This window comes from Melozone crissalis, unplaced genomic scaffold (assembly GCF_028551555.1).
Source record: "Melozone crissalis strain CALT ecotype California unplaced genomic scaffold, PUWL_Pcris_2 ptg000005l_1, whole genome shotgun sequence".
Lineage (NCBI taxonomy): Eukaryota > Metazoa > Chordata > Aves > Passeriformes > Passerellidae > Melozone > Melozone crissalis.
Window position 1 is genome coordinate 54,168,492 of NW_026535783.1, and position 17,695 is coordinate 54,186,186.

At 38.2% G+C, this 17,695-nt stretch overlaps 1 protein-coding gene across 1 annotated transcript in view; it reads right to left on the bottom strand.

The window, feature by feature from the left end:
- MAST4 (microtubule associated serine/threonine kinase family member 4) overlaps nucleotides 1-17,695 on the bottom strand; it is a 284,359-nt gene that overhangs the window by 205,515 nt on the left and 61,149 nt on the right. The window contains exon 2 of the mRNA XM_054281779.1: nucleotides 16,284-16,437. Within this exon, the coding sequence (XP_054137754.1) occupies nucleotides 16,284-16,437 (154 nt within the window). The remainder of the gene's footprint in view (nucleotides 1-16,283; nucleotides 16,438-17,695) is intronic.

Consider the following 17,695-nt stretch of genomic DNA (forward strand, 5'->3'; position numbering starts at 1 on the left):
TTCTGCTTACTTTCAGCCACTGGCAAGAAACAAGCTATATACTGATCTTGGCAATATGTCACCTTAAGTTCTTACTTATCTCTGCAAACTGTGCAAAAGTGGGACAATCACATTACTAAAGCAACTGTCTTCTCTTGGAAGACCAACAAGCTGATGCAAAGCAACAATTCAGAATCTTATTTTTAATCAAATCTCAGTTTAGAAACACAATGCAAGATCTTGACTGAACAGATCAAATGAAAAACATCCCCAGACCACATGGGCTAAACATTTGTTTCCTGAAATCATTAAACCTCACCTCATTATGCTTGTCATCTAAGACAGCTATGCAGTGGCTATGCGCCTGACCACTGACACAGGATGTGTACCCTGGTAAATTGGCACAGGTTTGCCAAGAAATCAAAAGCCTCAGCTTCATCATTTTATTTTAACAGTAGATCCACAGAGAGTTGCTGAGGTCTCTGGGACTCTTTTGGAAGCTAGAAGTTCCCAAGCAGCAGTACAGGATAGTCTTTTAACACTTCCCAATCAGTCTTCCAAATGTGCTATTGTTCTTTGTTACACCGGTAAAGCAGAACCCATAAACATTTTTGCACCCAATTTGCTAACAGCCTGCCTGAATCTAGAAGAAAAATGTACAACAAAGCTGCAGTTTCTTGCCCATTTATCTAAGATAACATTTCCCAGAACTGGAAAACCTGAATTAAATTTCCATCTGCTCTCTGCTTCTTTATACAAAATTTTGGTTCCCTTTTTGCATAGGCTCCTATCATGGTCAACTAAAATGGTGTCATAAAGAGCTTAAGACATTGATTGCAATATACACATGTTTGATATTCCATTTATGTCAATCCTCAAATATACCAGTGACATATGCAGTCAGAGAGAGCTTTATATCTATCACCTCAAAAGGTTAATTCCTTCTCATCTGGACAGAAAAAAGAGAATTAGGAAGTGACTGCAAAAAACTGAGTTATACAAACCTTCCATTTAAATAGGTATGTTTTACTTCCTTAATGCTTTCTACATAAAAAGAGGTCTATGCCTTTTCTTTCCTTCCTTTTTTACTCTACTTGTCAGACACTGGTAAGATGAAGTTCTCTGAGAAGGGTGAAATCAAACATTTCCTAGTGCTGCGATCCATAGGTTTCCAGACTTCCAGCAACATCCAGACAGCTCCAAACAAGCCATCATCAAAATGCTTCAGCAATACCTATTTTGTCGAGTAGACACACAATACGCGTAACTCCTTCAGAAACTCTGTATTAATCCCCTCTAGAGGCAATAAGGAAAATTATGTAAAATAATTTTCAACTTCATCACTGTAGCATAATATCAGGGCATTTTATCCTCATAGAAATCAATATTTGAAAAGCAGTAAGTCTTCACCTGATCCTTTCAAGAAAAGGTGCATTCTATTAAAGTTTCTTCTAAAACTTGGGAACATCATCACTCTTTGGTTAACAAGTGACTTAGTCATAGGGTGCTGTGGTTTAGGAATGGTATTCCCAAGCTTAGTTTTCCCAGTAAAAAAAGAAAATTGTAAGTTGCTCCCTTCCCCCTCTAGTGGGACACACAAAAGGCAGAGATCAAGGGTTGAGGTAAGGACTTTTAATGGAAACAGCAATGTGATTAGAAAATTAACAACAACAGCAAAAACGCTAAAGACAAAAATGTAAACAAAGAGAGGGTTATTTACATGCAAAAATGCTCAGCGAGTCCAGGACAAGAAAAACCAACGGCAGACAGACCCTCAGCCCACCACACTTTCTCCAGGATCAGAAAGAAACCCTGTTCTTCTTGCTAGCAAGAGAAAGAGACCCTTTCCCTCACGTCCCCACAATGAGACAGGAGGTAATGAGAAACATTCAGGTCTTGGCCTTGCCCACCCAGATGGCACACGGCAGCCCAGGACCCCTGGGCTCAGCAATCCAGCAAGCTCAGCTGCCCTGGCAGCCAGGACTACAGCACTCACCACCACACTCAGCGCTGCAAAGAAAATTAACTCTGTCCTGGCCAGAACTAGGACACAGGGGGAACTAGGACACTAGGCCCTTCCCACACTGCAGCAATTTTCGTTTCATATGAATCCCACTTGAGCTTCCCAAGAAAGATGATGGAAGGCAATCATTTGCATTTATTACACAAATTAACATTGGTTTAAGTCAAAACAAGCCAAAAAGGTTTAAATAACAATAATTGTATTTAGTCTAGAAGGAGAAAGATATATGAGAAATAAGTGTTATTATTAATGTTTGTACTTACTTTTTGTGTAAATGTGCACCAGATCCAAAATACAGAGAGCTAATATTGTCTGTATCTTATCAGTGCAGGGCATTCTGACAGCCACCTTTACTATTTTCCCTTTACAGTGATCTATATTTCACTCTGTTTTTATCTTGCTCAGAGATCTGAAAGAAAGTCTAAGATATCTTGATACAGAGGCTAGAGGAGATGCAATCCTATACAACAACAGAATCTTGTACTAAGCCTTCCTTGAACTGTAATATTTTGCCTGACTCACAAGAAAGCAGAGTGGACTTACTCAGTACTATACAGTCAGTATCTCCACTGCAAGAATTCACTTAATATTTCATTATTTTTCCTGCATTATTAGCATCAAGAAATATTTAAAATAATGTTGGGGGTGTGTCTTTGGAAAAGATAAATTAGGTAGTAAACACTATCAAAATTACCAGTGAAATCATGAGCATGTGTGATGCTGAAATTATCCCTCCCCCTCAAGGAGCCTTGAAGGTACCACAGTTTTCACAAAATACTGGAATTAAGCTAAGCAGACTGTCTAGAACTCCAGTTCTTCTTTTCATAGTACACAGGCCTTTAAACACAGAAATGGCATATAAGAAATATGTTTTCTAAGGAGTCAAAATTAGCCAGGCCTTAGACAAAAAGATGGTAAGAGATAAATTTGTTATCTGAGAAGAGAGCTAACCTACTCCATTTAACCATTACATGATAAAACAGTCCCTGCCTAAACTGAGTTAATCATCAACTCTCCCTCAATTCCTCCAACAATAAGAAAAAAAAGTTTAAAATCCCCTCATACTGTCCACTCCCCCTTTCCCTTGACTTCATAGCACTCCTACGCTTTTTTGCTGTAGTTTCATTCATAATTGTATGCATTTCACTGCTTTTACATTTTCTTTGACAACCCTTGATTTTATACATATCCACACTCCCCCTTATTAAGTTACTTCAATGCCAATATTACACAAAACATTTGACCTGAAATACATTATTATTTTCACACTGCATTCATGTCTGCCTTCAAGGCTAATTCTCCGAGCAGCTGTTTTCCTTTTTAAGTGAACTGATTCATGAGGGGAATTCATGAGGGACTGAGAGGAAGGCTTCAACTCCACCGCAATCCTTCCATCTTAATTCAGTATTCTGGCCCATATAAAGCACAGAACACCGCCAGCACCCAGACCACTGATACACTGGCAGTAATGTTCATACTACTTTCATAAGCTGTTGATATTGAGTCATCCACTGATAGAGGTCCCCTATTTCTGTCCTCTTAATTTACAAAATGGTCATTGTTGACTTCCTCCAGTTCCTCTGCAGAAGCTTTGCTGGTATCTTTGTCTCACTTTCTGTGCTTGAAACTATCAGGACAGCCTCAAGTAGCTACACGGAAACTAACATCATCACTTCCCATATCTGAATGCAATCCTTGTTAGTCCAGCACATTTATCAAAACACATTTTGATGAAGGGTGGTTTAAGTTGACTATGTAATGGCAATAATTTAGCATTATTTAACAGTATTACATCATGGTTGGTAAACATAGGTAACACATCACTGCAGTTCAGTGGCATCTTCCCCTTGAATGTGCCTCTTGTATATCTAGATTCATTTGTAATGAGTATTTGTTGAAGGTCCAAATAGAATCATCATTAATTCTTACTTCTATTATGTTCAGCAAGCACCAATTCGTTATATGACATACTGTATAATTAAAAATTACTTGTATAAGGACAAAGATTAAAATCACACACTTCCATAAAAATCAGTCACAAAAGACAGGCTTTGCTTTATTCTAAATAGAAAAAAATTTCCTACTGCTGAAGTTCTACTTTCCTTCCTCTGTCCCTCTCAAATGCGTATCATAATAAGACAGCTAAGAATTACTAAATGAGCTCAAATCTAATACCTACAAATCTTCCATTTTCAGTTAAGAATTTAAAAATAACTTTGTCTCTGATAATTAGGCAATTGCATATTATTAAGAAAATGTTTTGGCATCCAAGTAAGATTTTACCTTTACAAAAGTACTTAGGATAGTTTAGATTGCACTGCTAGAAAGTCTGATTTGTAGCTAGCCAAAATGTAAAAATAAATACAGAGGAAGCATCTTGAAAGTTTTTACAAGAAATATTTTTTGTTAAAATAGTAGAAGCAGTTTTCTATTACACTACTGCAAACACAACACAGGCATGCACTTTGCTAAAATGGAAGAATCTGAATTGGGGCTGACAGCAGCTACAGACACAATTAGTCCAAAGCAAAGCTGTGCATATGATTACAGTGTACCACAGACTTACCAGAAGCTAGCATCAATGTGTTTGTGTTAGCTGCCGTGAAATAGCAGTCTTCAAAATAGCCTCTTGCCATCTGGACATCTTTAAGGTAAGGGCCAGAAAATACTTATTTCAATTAATTATCTTGTTAAATCCACTAAAGGTATTTATTATGTAAGTGCAGAATATTTTTAAAAAAATACAGAAAGCTAGATACTTCTCCCTCACTGGTTTACTTTAAAATGTAACTGATCTTATCTAAAGAACCTATGCTCTGGACAAGTCAGACTTGCCAAGCACAGTTTCCAGTAAGTTACTCACTCCACACCTCTTTCTGGGGAGCCTAAGGAGCGTGAGCTACCTCAGAGCAACAGCAACAAGCCACAGCAGAAGAGAAAACTCTACTCTTCTGCAGAGTGCTCTCGATCATAAAAATGTTCTAGAAAGAAACAAAGATGGGTACTGCTCCCTCTTCTTACCCCCGGCATATTTTCAATCACACAAAACCCCCCAAAGAGCTGGGTTCATTGACAGGTCTTGCTGTGAACAGAAGACTGAAGCCACCACCTGCCACCAGGTCACCAGAGAAACAGTAACAGTCCCTACACATGCAAAGCAGCCACTGTTACCAGATGATAAATTGCCTGCACCTGGTGAGCTAACACAATGCTTCTCCAAAAACTACTGGCCTATGGAACTGCAGAATGTCTGCTGTGTAAGGAGGAGAACTGCGAGTTCAGCAGCCCCTGTGCCCTGCCAACTCTCACAGGCGGACTGGAACAGCGGGATCCACAACCTCCAGAGAGACGCTCAGGACAGAAGAACATGTGTGTAATCGGGAAGGAAAACATTAATGATTCCAGGGAAATTATTATCATAATCTGGGACAATCAATTATTATGTATGTAAAATACAGTACAGGAACTTCCCTGTACTCAGACTGCATGGCTTTGGGAAAAGCTACTCCCCTGTGCATCTGGACAAATAAAGAATGCTCAGTTCTTAATGCTACATTGGTGTTAATAACTTCTATATTTTACCAAATTTTTGATAACACCACTGCCACTCACAAACTGCCTGTACAGCAGGAAGTGAAGAGCAAAGCTGGCAGCAATGTACCGCCACTTTTACCATCACAAGTAAGTGAAGCCTCACTCCAGGCTCAGACACCTGCCAGGTGAAAGGCAGAGCCTCCCACCTTCAGGGTTCAAGTCAGGGCACTTAGCTTTACTGCCTCATATTGAACTCCTGCAGACATCCCAGCTGGAGAAAATGATTGCAAATTTTAGGGTCTATTTTCACATCTGGGGGCAGGGAGGAGAGCTGGAATCAAAGCCCATCATTCCCATTAGCTGTTAACCAGAAAAGAGTGGGCGGGTTTGAAGTCATCATCACCAGGAAACTTCACAGTATTTTGCATTCTTCTATTGTAGCTACATCAGCAAATTTTACTTAAATTTCATATCACCAACAAGCAAAATACCCAATAAATTACCATTTTATTAATGTCTTATTTACTGCCCAGAACTTAAAGGAGCATGTTTTGCATATTACTCAACTACACATGGTTGAAGTTAATGAACAATGCCACTTTCCCAGTCTGATGGAGGAGGTGAAATTTTTGTTTCAGCCAATTTGTCCCCTAAACATAATGTTACTCAGGTACGCCCATAATTACAACTGACTCAATCACAAATTCTTTTGTTACTGTAGAAGAAGCCTTTGCAAAAAATCCTATTACACTCACCATACTTCTTTTACTTTTTGATGTATTATAAATCTCCTAAAATGCTTTGTATTTGTTTCACTTTCTAAAATTAGATGAAGCAGTGGCACCCTCAGGCACATGACAGGATTCTTTGGGTTGTCCTGAGCAGAGCCAGGACTTGGACTCATTCATCCTTCTGGGTCCATTCCAACTCAGGACATTGTATGGTTCTATGATTATGGCTGACAATGCAGGAAAAATAAATGTGGCCTACCAAAGGCAAAAATTTGGGGTGAGATTATGAACTTTAAAAAAAACCACAAAAGCTGCAGTAGACCTACCTTAAAATTTCACCAATATTGGCAGAATTGGAACTGGAAAAGGACATATCAAGTTTTGGACCACAAACTAGCAGGATGAAGGTTTAGATCTGTATCCAAATAAACATATATACATAAATACATACATACATACATATATATATATATATATATATATAAAAATATATAAAGAAAATGAAGCCTCCATTAACTACAAAGGCATGCAGAATCAAGCCTGTTTATAAATCAATTACCAGGAATAAGTCATCACACCCCAGAAATAATGGTTCATGCTTGGAACAAAATTCTCTCACTGAAAGTCATTTAAAAGACAGTACAAAATTTTGCTGATCAGGAAATTACTCATAGTTCCCTTGCTAACTCAGTGAAGCTATATTGACTATTTGCAATTTATTTTTATTGAAGTACTGTGACAGCAATATAATATTTAAAATGCATTTGAGATCACAATCAAATCTCCTTAAGTTCTAATTGCATTTGGAGGATAAGGATAGGTTTGGGGTTTTCAGTTTGGTTTGTTTGGTTGGGTTTTTTAAGTTATCCATACCAAACACACCTAACTCAACAGCAGTGTTAGCTGACCAATGACAACACTAAGTACATGACAAAACACCCTACAGATTGAAGTTGTCATTCATGACACTACTTCCTTACCTCACAGCTCTACTGAAATACAACTTAGCAAAATAATTAGTTGGTAATATTTATCAGTGAGCTCAGAGATAGAACACTCTACTGCTTCCTTTCCTTTATCTTAAATAGGTTCTTTTCCCATAATTCTAACATGCAGTTCCAAAATTTAAAAACTGCCAGTCCATTCTATAACACAAACATAATATACAGGTATTACTGCATCCCTTTCATCCCTTTTTAGAGCTTACACCTGCTCTAGAAAAATTTCAAGGTCCAGTTCTGTAACTTTGATAACAATAAGAAAAACACACAGTTAAGGTTCACACTGCACACATGATACTACAAAAAACACACTAAACTGCATTCAAGTGATAATGTGACAGAGTTCCTTTCAACATATAGTATATTTTGCAAAAACAAGAATCCTGCATACCAAGAGGTCAGAGATAACTGATACTGGCAGACCTACAACAAAACTGTGCCTAGAACACAAAGGACCTCAAAAATCCACTATTTCTCAATTCAAACATTATGTGAACAACTGCTTCAATCAGTGGCCAGTACTCTCGGCTCACAACTCTTCACCAGCTCAATGTCTGGGGTTTTGCTGACAGAATTTATGGTACGAAATAAACATCTTCCATTGTACTATGAAGAACATACCCAGCAACCCAAAACTGACATTAAAATAAATATGAAATGATGTGTTAACATGCTATTTTCTCTACAGTACCCACTGTGACGCCTTCTTTTGTATCATGTATATGTTGATATGCCCCATAATTAAATCCCTACACACTTACAGTAATTTTTCAAAAGGTAGAGTTCCCCAATAGAAAATCCTGCTCCTATTTTCACTGGAAAACATCTGTAAATTTTTCTACTCAAGTGTCAACCTTCATTCTAAGGATTAAGTAGAGGAAGTGTTTTTTCCCTCTTCTCAAATATTTCTCTGCGCATTCAATTTCTGCTAAAGCAACCAACTTGGATAAAGCAAATATGTGGTGAAATCATTTGCTTTACAACATCCACTAGAGAGAGACCACAGGGAAGAAAACAGGAAGACTTAAGTCTTTAGGAGTATAGATCATGTGTTCCTGATGTGCAATTATAGTTTATTTATAAATATGCTGCAGTCAGCTTTGCACTAATAAGCTCAGGTACTAGCAACAACAGGACTGCAGCCTCACAAACCTCAAATTTAGTTAATCAGATGATTAAACACAAGCATATAGCTAAGTCCAGGCATGTGGACTGGACTTTCATCCATGCTTTTACAGTTTCAGTGCTAAGCACACTTGAACCAGCTAATTCAACAGCTCTTAGGGTACTTCTTAAGGAGCTACAACTCAAACTTCAGAAATTTAACATGAATATTAATTTTCTCCACTTTTTGTTTTTCCACTATGACAAATGACTCTTAACAATTTTCAAGCTGCTTTTATAAGTGTCCCAAAGAGGGTTAAATTCTCTTTCTCCCTCCTTCAAAACTGGCAGCTTGCAAACATATCTGCTAATTAGGCACTCTACTGCTACAGTTTGCTTTGATCTCAACAACAATCAACTTCTCATGTTCTGATGATACAAGCACGATTAAGCAGCAATCGAGGAGTTAAAGGCAAAATAATGAGACAGGAATACAATATCTTCTGTTCTCATCTCATTCTATTACATGGTGCAGACTCCAGACACGTCAAAGAATATGGAAATTATCTTGCTAGGCACACAGGGAAGTAAAAATCAACTCTACTACACAGGCTGATTGAAGCCTTAAATGATGAAGGTAACTGAAATGACAAACATAACCTAATGTCATCTCAAACACCAGCACACCAAGAACCATCTAAAAACGCCTATTTTATAGCAGAATATATTTACTTCATCTGGAGAAGACAGCTTTGTACTGAATGCACTGAAAAAACAAACAAAAAGCCCTCCACATTGCATTTCCTCATCCATGTAATTATAGAATAGATTGCCTCTATCTACTAATTCTGGAATAAGTTTAACACATGGCACAGTGCTTTAAGGAAACCTTTGAGGAAGGCCATTGAAAAGACTGCCTGATATGCTCTGGGTAGGCAGTGAATGAATGAAGCATGTTGTGCTTGTGTCAGGCACACGTGGCTGCTGCACCCTCCCACCTCTGCAGCCCAGAGCCCAGTCTGGGTGTTAGCACCCGCGCAGGGCTGCTGCTCCCCCTCAGGCAGCTGCAGCTGGAAAGGCTTTCTAAACAGGGTACATCCAGTCCTGACACGACACAATGAAAGCCATTTTGAAACACTTCTGTTCTGATATGAGAAGGGAAGAAAACACAGGAAGTAAAATTTCCTAGTGGAGGCACATCTGATGCCAGAGCTTGGGCACTGGCAGTCATTCTTACCCCACATCCTACAGCACCCCAGCTTCTGGGGCTGGGGACAGGCCAACAGAGGCCACAAAGCTGCATTCCCAGAGACAGCTTTGCAATCATAGGGTTCTTTCTGGAGTGCTGTAATCATGTATTGTATTCATATATTCCCGGTGTAAATATGTATAATTTCTTCCATAGCAGGAAGAAATTTTGATTATGTACACAGTAAATACAGAACACTTTGTCATATCGACACCAAAAGGCCATCATTAATAGAAATAACCCATTTTTTAAATGTTGCCATTAAACTAATCATATCATGACTATGACAGGCAGTTGCATATTATGGGAAGGTCTCAGTTCCAAAGAGGTTTCAAGGTACAAGTCACATGATTGTACAAGTTCAGTTTTCCCCATTCACCAACTTGTACCAAATGGTTGACACTATTGGTACATAGTGTCAATTCGTCTAGTTGACATTAGAGACTTCATGAGCTAATCTCCATTTTCAACAGTATTAATGATAATTTATACAGCCCAATGTTTGTGAAAATTCTGCTACTGCCAATTGCTCCTCTGTATGAACGGGAAAAACCTCCTCTTCCAAGTCCTGCCAGCACATGCCAACCTATGGATAAGAGAACAGCTTGATTTTCATGGTCCATAAAGCTGTTGATCTTTCTGCTAATTAGTGTTAGCAGAGTGATGAATCCCTGAAGCAAAAAACAGACTGAGAATTCCCAAATTCATTTCAAATCAACCACAGATTAATTATACGGGAATAACAACAATTGCTGAGCATATTTGGATGACTGATGACTCAGAGGTGGAAAGCTGATCAAAACAAGAACATTAAAGAGAAAATACATAAATCACAAGATTTTTTTGGTTTTAGCTGTTCATAATCTGTAAACAATACTTGATCAGAAGAACATGAAATAATTTTACTAATGTAGAGTGCTTTAGGATCCTTGGATTAAAGATTCTATAAAATGAAATTAGTATGTATTATGTTACCTGTACTTTTGTAAGATCAATATACACCTAGTAGATAACAGCCCTACCACAGTTAGACACAATCAGCCCACCAGGAAGTCTTTTCCAAGTAGTTATTGATGAGATAGGAGTAGGTGAGATAAAAAGTTCAAACTACAGGTAGCTAAAATGTATTTTTTTCTTTATATATAACAGTAGAGCTTATCAGTATGGCATAATACAACTGAGTTAGCTGCAGTACTCTCCAAAATACAATCTCTTCCCAGAAATATGTTCTCGTATCTTTCAGAAGTAGAAAGGGAGATAGCAATCTCCAAATGCTGCACAGTACCTGAGAACCCAGGACTGCACTGCCCATCTTGGGGCAAAGTGAGGAGCAGCAGTGGGGCATGAAAGTCAGGGCAATTTGTTTTGCTTCTCCAAGTGACTTGCTAGGTTAACCCTCTCCACCGTAAAAGCTCATTTAATTTCCCATCCTTTCACATCACCTTCTGCTCTGGATTCTTTTTAAGCATCTCTGAACAAAGCAAACTAAAATCTGTGGACAATTTAAGCCAAAAACCCTCTGACTATAGACAGCCCTTTGAAGTTTTCTGGAGATCAAGATAACCAGCCACCACAGAAAAGCAGCTTTTTAATTAAATATTTTTTCTCCTGATTCAATACAAGTTTTAAAGTCCCAGTCTGTGTACCATTAGAAATCCTTAAGAAGGCAACCTAAGGCTACAGCAAGAGGCATTTAAATACATGTGTATTTAAAAAATGTCTATTGTCCCCAGAACAACAGAGCTGATCCCACCTACCATACTTTTGTCTCAATCACATCCTTTCCCCATCTAGCACACTGCCAATGACCCTGCACCCAGAGGGCACCAGTATCCCTCTGAGACAATCCTCTTTTCCCTCTATCTGACCTAGGGCTGCGAAGCAAGCAGCTGCAGCTCAGCTTTGTGACAGGGCTTATCCTGCAGTTCAGCAACTTGTGCAAGGATTGTGTTTAACACTTTCTGTGGCACAAGCAAAACTTAAAAAGACCCAGTTTACTTCCCAGACAAAGAGTGTGGCAAGCACTGTTATGGGCATGTGCTCATGCAGTGAAGGGGGAATCTGGAGTAGGAGACAAATAAGGACACAGCAGAAGACAAAAAGGCAAATATTGATTATATTGTAAAGTGACCATGTTATCCAAAACTTTATAACCTCTTGGAAATATGACCTTTCAAATTAAAAGATTAATTGGTCATAAATTACATTCAAGTTATTTTACTCTGAGTTTGTTTTATCTCATGAATGCTTATGTTTAATAACCACAGTTATGAAATACTGTTTTTCATCTTGTCTTTCTATTAAACAAACTGTTAGCACTTCACAACAGGAACTACTAAGGGAGATTTGCTAGACTAATAGCAGGCCACATACTACTTTCATTCCAAGCTTACTCTCTGTTCTTCCAGAAGTGTTCCTCCTTGGCAATGAAGATTAAGGAAAGCAATATTGTTGCAACAATTATATTGAAGAGGTTTTTCCAAAATATAGCAGAGTATGGTGTCTGCAGGAACCACTGTATATTTCTTATATTGGACAAACGTTAATTAGTGGCTGCATAGCAATTTTCTACAGAATGCAATAATAGATTTATTCTCAAAAACATTGATTTAATTTTTCTTTCACTTTGAAAAGTATGCTTTGCTTGTCACTGAAAACATGTGGTTGCTGGATTACTTAAAACTGTGCAACTCAGGGAAACAATTTTGGCTCTAGTTTCCCCGAAGCTATGTCAAAAATAATTTCAGTTTCTATCCTACCTCTGCAAGTTTCCAGCCCTCTTCTCCCTGATCATCATGATCAGTACATTATGATGTACTGATGACCAGTACATCATTCTCAATTTTTCTTATATTCAAAGAGTTTTGGTTTTTTGTATATAAAGAGTTTTGTAATTTACTTCAGCCAATTCAGCATAGTAGCTTCCCAGTAACTGTAATCTTTCGGGTTTTGCAAGTCTCATTCAATATACTGCAACAATATAGATTTTATTTCTTCTCGTATGTCGCTCATAACATTACTCCCCCCTACAAAGCTCAATAAACTCATTTATTTGAGATCTATTCCCAGAGGTAAAATCCCTATATATTTACCTCTATTAGTACTCAGCCCTACAGGAATTGAACTATTTTGTTTTATATGAACAAATAAATTTTGTTTTGTTTGTTTTCATTGTTAACATTGCTTTTTCTCTATGACTCAATAGTACTGTTTTTAACAGCCAACACCTTTCTAACATCTGCAGTGAGCAACACGTATCAGCGTAAGAACATCCTGCAAATTTGCTAGCCAGGAGTCTTGTATCTTGCTTCACTTACTCCCACCTACTGTATTTTAGGAGTTGCAAATTTTGTTAACAACAGAGGCAGAGACAGAACTGAAAACAATTTCAAAGATATTGTTCCAAATTATTTTCCAATGAACTGATACCCACTGTTAAGCTAGCACTTAAAGGTGTATTAAAAGTAACAAAAGAGAAGAAAGAATAAAGGAATACAGTAACCAGCAATAGTGATGTTAAATATCAAGCTCAAACTTTCTCAAATTACAGACTTCCAAATATTTTTCCCCCTTTATCGACCAGGAATATTTTTTCAAAAACATTAAGACTTAAATAGAAATTTGGGAAGGAATGCGTGAGCATAGAAGTAATCCCTTACCAAGCACATGTCAGCTCACAGCTCTTTTAAACCATTTTAAAAGAAGGATTTATTGTGCACCAGTTTTATTTTTTTTTAATGATGCTATGATTCTTGTAGTTTCAAACCGCAGTGGCAAACCACTCTTAAGCATTAAAGAAATCTTAAAAAAACCCCAAAATTTCAATATGTTTAAAAAGGGATGTAAATACATGACGAAAGCAACACTGTACTAATTTCAGATTACTGAACATTTGAAACAACTCTAGGAATTAGTTCTCTCTCTGCAGTCATTTCTTTAAAACAGTTTTTAAAAATCCCTAAAGAATATAAAGAACTTTCTGTCATCAGAATAACTTTGATTAATTTAATCAGTATCATGAAAGCTGTTAAGATATTAAAATTATTTTAAGATACCAAAGCCCTAGGGTATTCAGGTTCATTTAAAGTGCATTGGTAATAAAGCAGTTTAATATCATTGCACACTATATTCCCAAATCCTGACATAAAACCCTGCACAACAGATTGCATGCAGACAAAAAGCATATCCATTTCCTTTTATAAAGGCCTCAAGCAATAATTCAAGCACAGAGATAAAGATTAGAGACTACGGCAGCCAAGTACAATTGCTATGTTTGTTTTTGATTAGGCTGTCTTCTTCCTCCTTATCTGCACGGCTTATATGGCAAAGATCAGTTTTTAAAGACCACCACTCCACTTAAAAGTTAGACAAAAACAAAATCAAAGAACCACACCAGCTCCTGCTAAAAAAATAACTATGCTGGCAGTTTCTAGTCTCACTAAAGCCGAAGTTTGGTTTACACTCCAAGCTTTCAAAGCTGTAACACTCCAGAGCTGCCAGAGAGTTTACTGAAATGGCTACCAAAATTGACACTTGTCTGCTGCAGGTCACTGGAAGCCCATATGGATCACAAATACTTTTACAATGTTTCTGAAAGCTTCATAACAACTCACGATAAAAATGAAGTTGCAAGGGAAATGACAGATCTTACACTAGTGACATTAAAAATCAGAGCAACAATTACCTGATGATATGACACAAGAAATTCCTGTAGTAGCATATGTTTTTTCTTCACATAAACTGTGAGACAGCTTAATTTTTTTAATTCTTTAGGTTCCTTAAGACAAAATTATTTGTCATTTACCAGAAGCCATGTAGGTGATTTCAAAGAGGTGAATACAAAGAGAGGTATCGCTACAACTTCTTGGAGCTTCTTCTAGGGAAAGGGGTAGGAGAGAAGTGAGAAAAGCAAGTACTCCAGTAGTACTTTTCTGTCCCTATCATATTTTCTGAAATAATCCCATTGCCCAGGATTTCTCTCCTGGGAAGCTGAGAAGCCTCAGAGAAGAAGGAAAACAACAATTATCTGATTTGTTTCTCCTGTGTTTTGCTGCTTTGGAATGTGTTTGGAGACTGTTTATCCAACAGGTGGTTGTTTCATTGGTTCCATGTGAATTGTTTTGACTTAATGACCAATCACGGTCAATCTGTGCCAGGACTCTGGAAGGAGTCACGAGTTTTCAGTGGTATCTTTCTAGCCTTCTGTCTGTGTCCTTTCTGTATTCTTTAGTAGAGTATTCTTAATATAATACAGTATCTTAAAATAATAAATTAGCCTTCTAAGAACATCGAGTCAGATTCATCATTCCCCTCTTCATCTGGGAACCCCACAAATACAAGACTTTTCAAACACGTACTGCAGAAGAGTCAGCTCTATCCACTGAGGAACCATTTTTCATCCCCGAGTGATAACAACTCTGAACAATTCACAGAATTTAGAGACAGAAATGCTATTTACTATCTCAAGTAAACACCATTTCAACTTCTTCAAACCCAAATTTGATGTACTTGATTCTAATATCAATCAACATCACTTGAAAAGATAAAACAACTTCCTCATGAGGGGAAGAGGCAGGCACTGACCTCTCATCTCTGGTGAGCAGCAACAGGACCTGAGGGAATGGCCTAAAGCCAAAATAGGGGAGGTTTATGTTGGGTATCAGGAAAAGGTTTTTCACCCAGGAGACATCAGGCACTGGAACAGGCTCCTCAGAGAAGTGATCACAGCACCAATCTTGACACAGTTCAAGATGTGTTTGGACGATGCTCTCAGGCACATGGTGTGACTCCTGGAGATGGTGCTGTGCAGGGCCAGGAGTTGGACTTTATGATTCTTGCGGGTCCCTTCCAACTCAGCATGTTCTGTTCTTCTGTGAAATTTCTATCTTCCAGTAAATTTACTGAAATCTATTGTCCCTCTCACCAAGTACAACAAATTCCTCTAACTATTACCCATTATGCACTTTAGAAACATATTTGATTCAAATTCCATTAATTTAATTTTTTTTTAAATACATGAAGTCCCCATTTGTTTCTATTTAATTTGCTCCACAATCAAAACAAATCACTCTTCAGTGACCATCACTGCCACAGAGGTACCAGTCACCGTCACAATACCAGCACCTTGTATCTAGAAGATGCTACCAGGGCAGGGAGGGCCTAAGCCCTGCTCACCATACTGCTACCTCTTCATGGCTCCACAGAGGAGAAGCTGCTGTCCACAGCTTGTAGCTAGCTGGTAATGCTGTTCCTCCCCTATGAGTATTCCACCACATAAATGATACCAAATTGCATTTTCTTTAATGCAATCAAGTCTAAAGGCACCATCCATGCACTTCAGCTCCTAGAGGAAACAAGATGTAGGTGATCCCATGGGTGGATGCACAAGACTCAGCGAGATAAATGCCACAGACATGCAAATCTCAAGATAGGAGTGATTTTCAGGCTGTGCTTGGCCACCTGTCCACAGCCCCTAGAGGCAGAACCTCAAACATTACTCATCTCACTAACAGTCAGGGAAGCCACATGGAAGAGACTTATGGAAACTCCAGGTGGAGCTCACACCCCATCAAAGAGTTCAGCCACAAGGCAAACACCAAGCGCCAAGGTGCCATCAGCTCCTTGTGCTAACCCAGGTGACACTACACATACCCCAAACTCACCAGTCAGAGCTCCTCCAAGGCTTCCTCTCCTGAGCTGTCTCCCATCTTCACTCAATTGCCTCTTAAACTTAGGAGACTTTCCAAGGCCAGAAGACACTTCAGGACTGCTGGATTTTCGGAAAGGCATAGGTGGAGGTGACAATATGTGATCAAGCTGCAAAGAAACAGAAAAAAAATACATACCTATACTGTTTAAATGTTTATCGTCATTGAAAGAAAAATGTAAGTTACCTTCAACTAAAGATTATGACACCATTTAGGAAAAAAGATCCCAAAGATCTTAAGGTAACTAATTTGCTAACAGAAAAGAACTATTTTTCAGGTGCCAGATTTGTGTATGGCTATGTAAGAAAGCCATCCTCCTTTTGAACAGTTAACTCCACCTCCAACCACTCTCACACAAAGAGCATTGTGCACAGTGGCCCCTTCTCAAGACAAAAGAGATCATACTTCAACTTACTCAACCTTCCATAAAGCAGCATTTCTGCAGTTGTGAACCACCTGATCTGGAAACCTACTCCAGACACCGACTGGTTCTTCAAACGTTTTTCTTTGACAGGTTTTCCCCACTTCCATGTCAGCAGTCACTAGATGGCACTGCACAACCAACAAACTGTAAACCACTGCCCAGTCCAGGGACACAATAACAAACAGATTTATCAACGCCAGTGAAAAAAAAATTAAATTATCCTGTTTATAAAAGGCACATTCATTTACACTGACTTTGAAGTTAAACGGAAATACAGATCCTCATTCTTCAGACTCGGTTCCTGTCATCATAGCCACAATACATTTTAGCAGCCTGGTCTTGACAATATGTCTAATGTCTCACTATTTTATTAAATCCCCTAAAACAACACAAAATGCATGTGAGTAAATACCAAGAAAGTATGAAAAAACAGGGTATGCAAATAGAAAAAGTTTTACAACCATCCTTCTGTAAGTGCTGCAGTGGCATGGTGTCATCATTTTGAAAAACCACACCGGTTCTTTTTCTGTAACATTTAAACCTTAATTCTCACTACAATTTTTTAGGAAGCCAAGCACGTCTAAGTGTTATATTTTTACAGTACAGGTACTGAGACTTATCAGCCAGAAAATCTATGCACCACCTGCACACTTGACTCTTTCATCCTTTTTGTCCACTGAAAGGAATGAATCAAGGTCACAAGAAAAACTGACAAAGCTGCACAGCAAAGCCCATTTTTGCTTATAGTTAGTCCCACAGCAATGTACTGTCTTCCCTACAAAGCATTTTGAATCCCTTATTTAGTTCCCTACGTACTTCATATTTCAGGATAGTTATTGTTTTGGCGTTTGTTTTAAAGGTTCCTTTAATCAAATCTGCAGCTCATTGGAAGTGTACATACACTCCTCAAGAAATGCAACTGATTTCTTAATCTGCTTCTTCA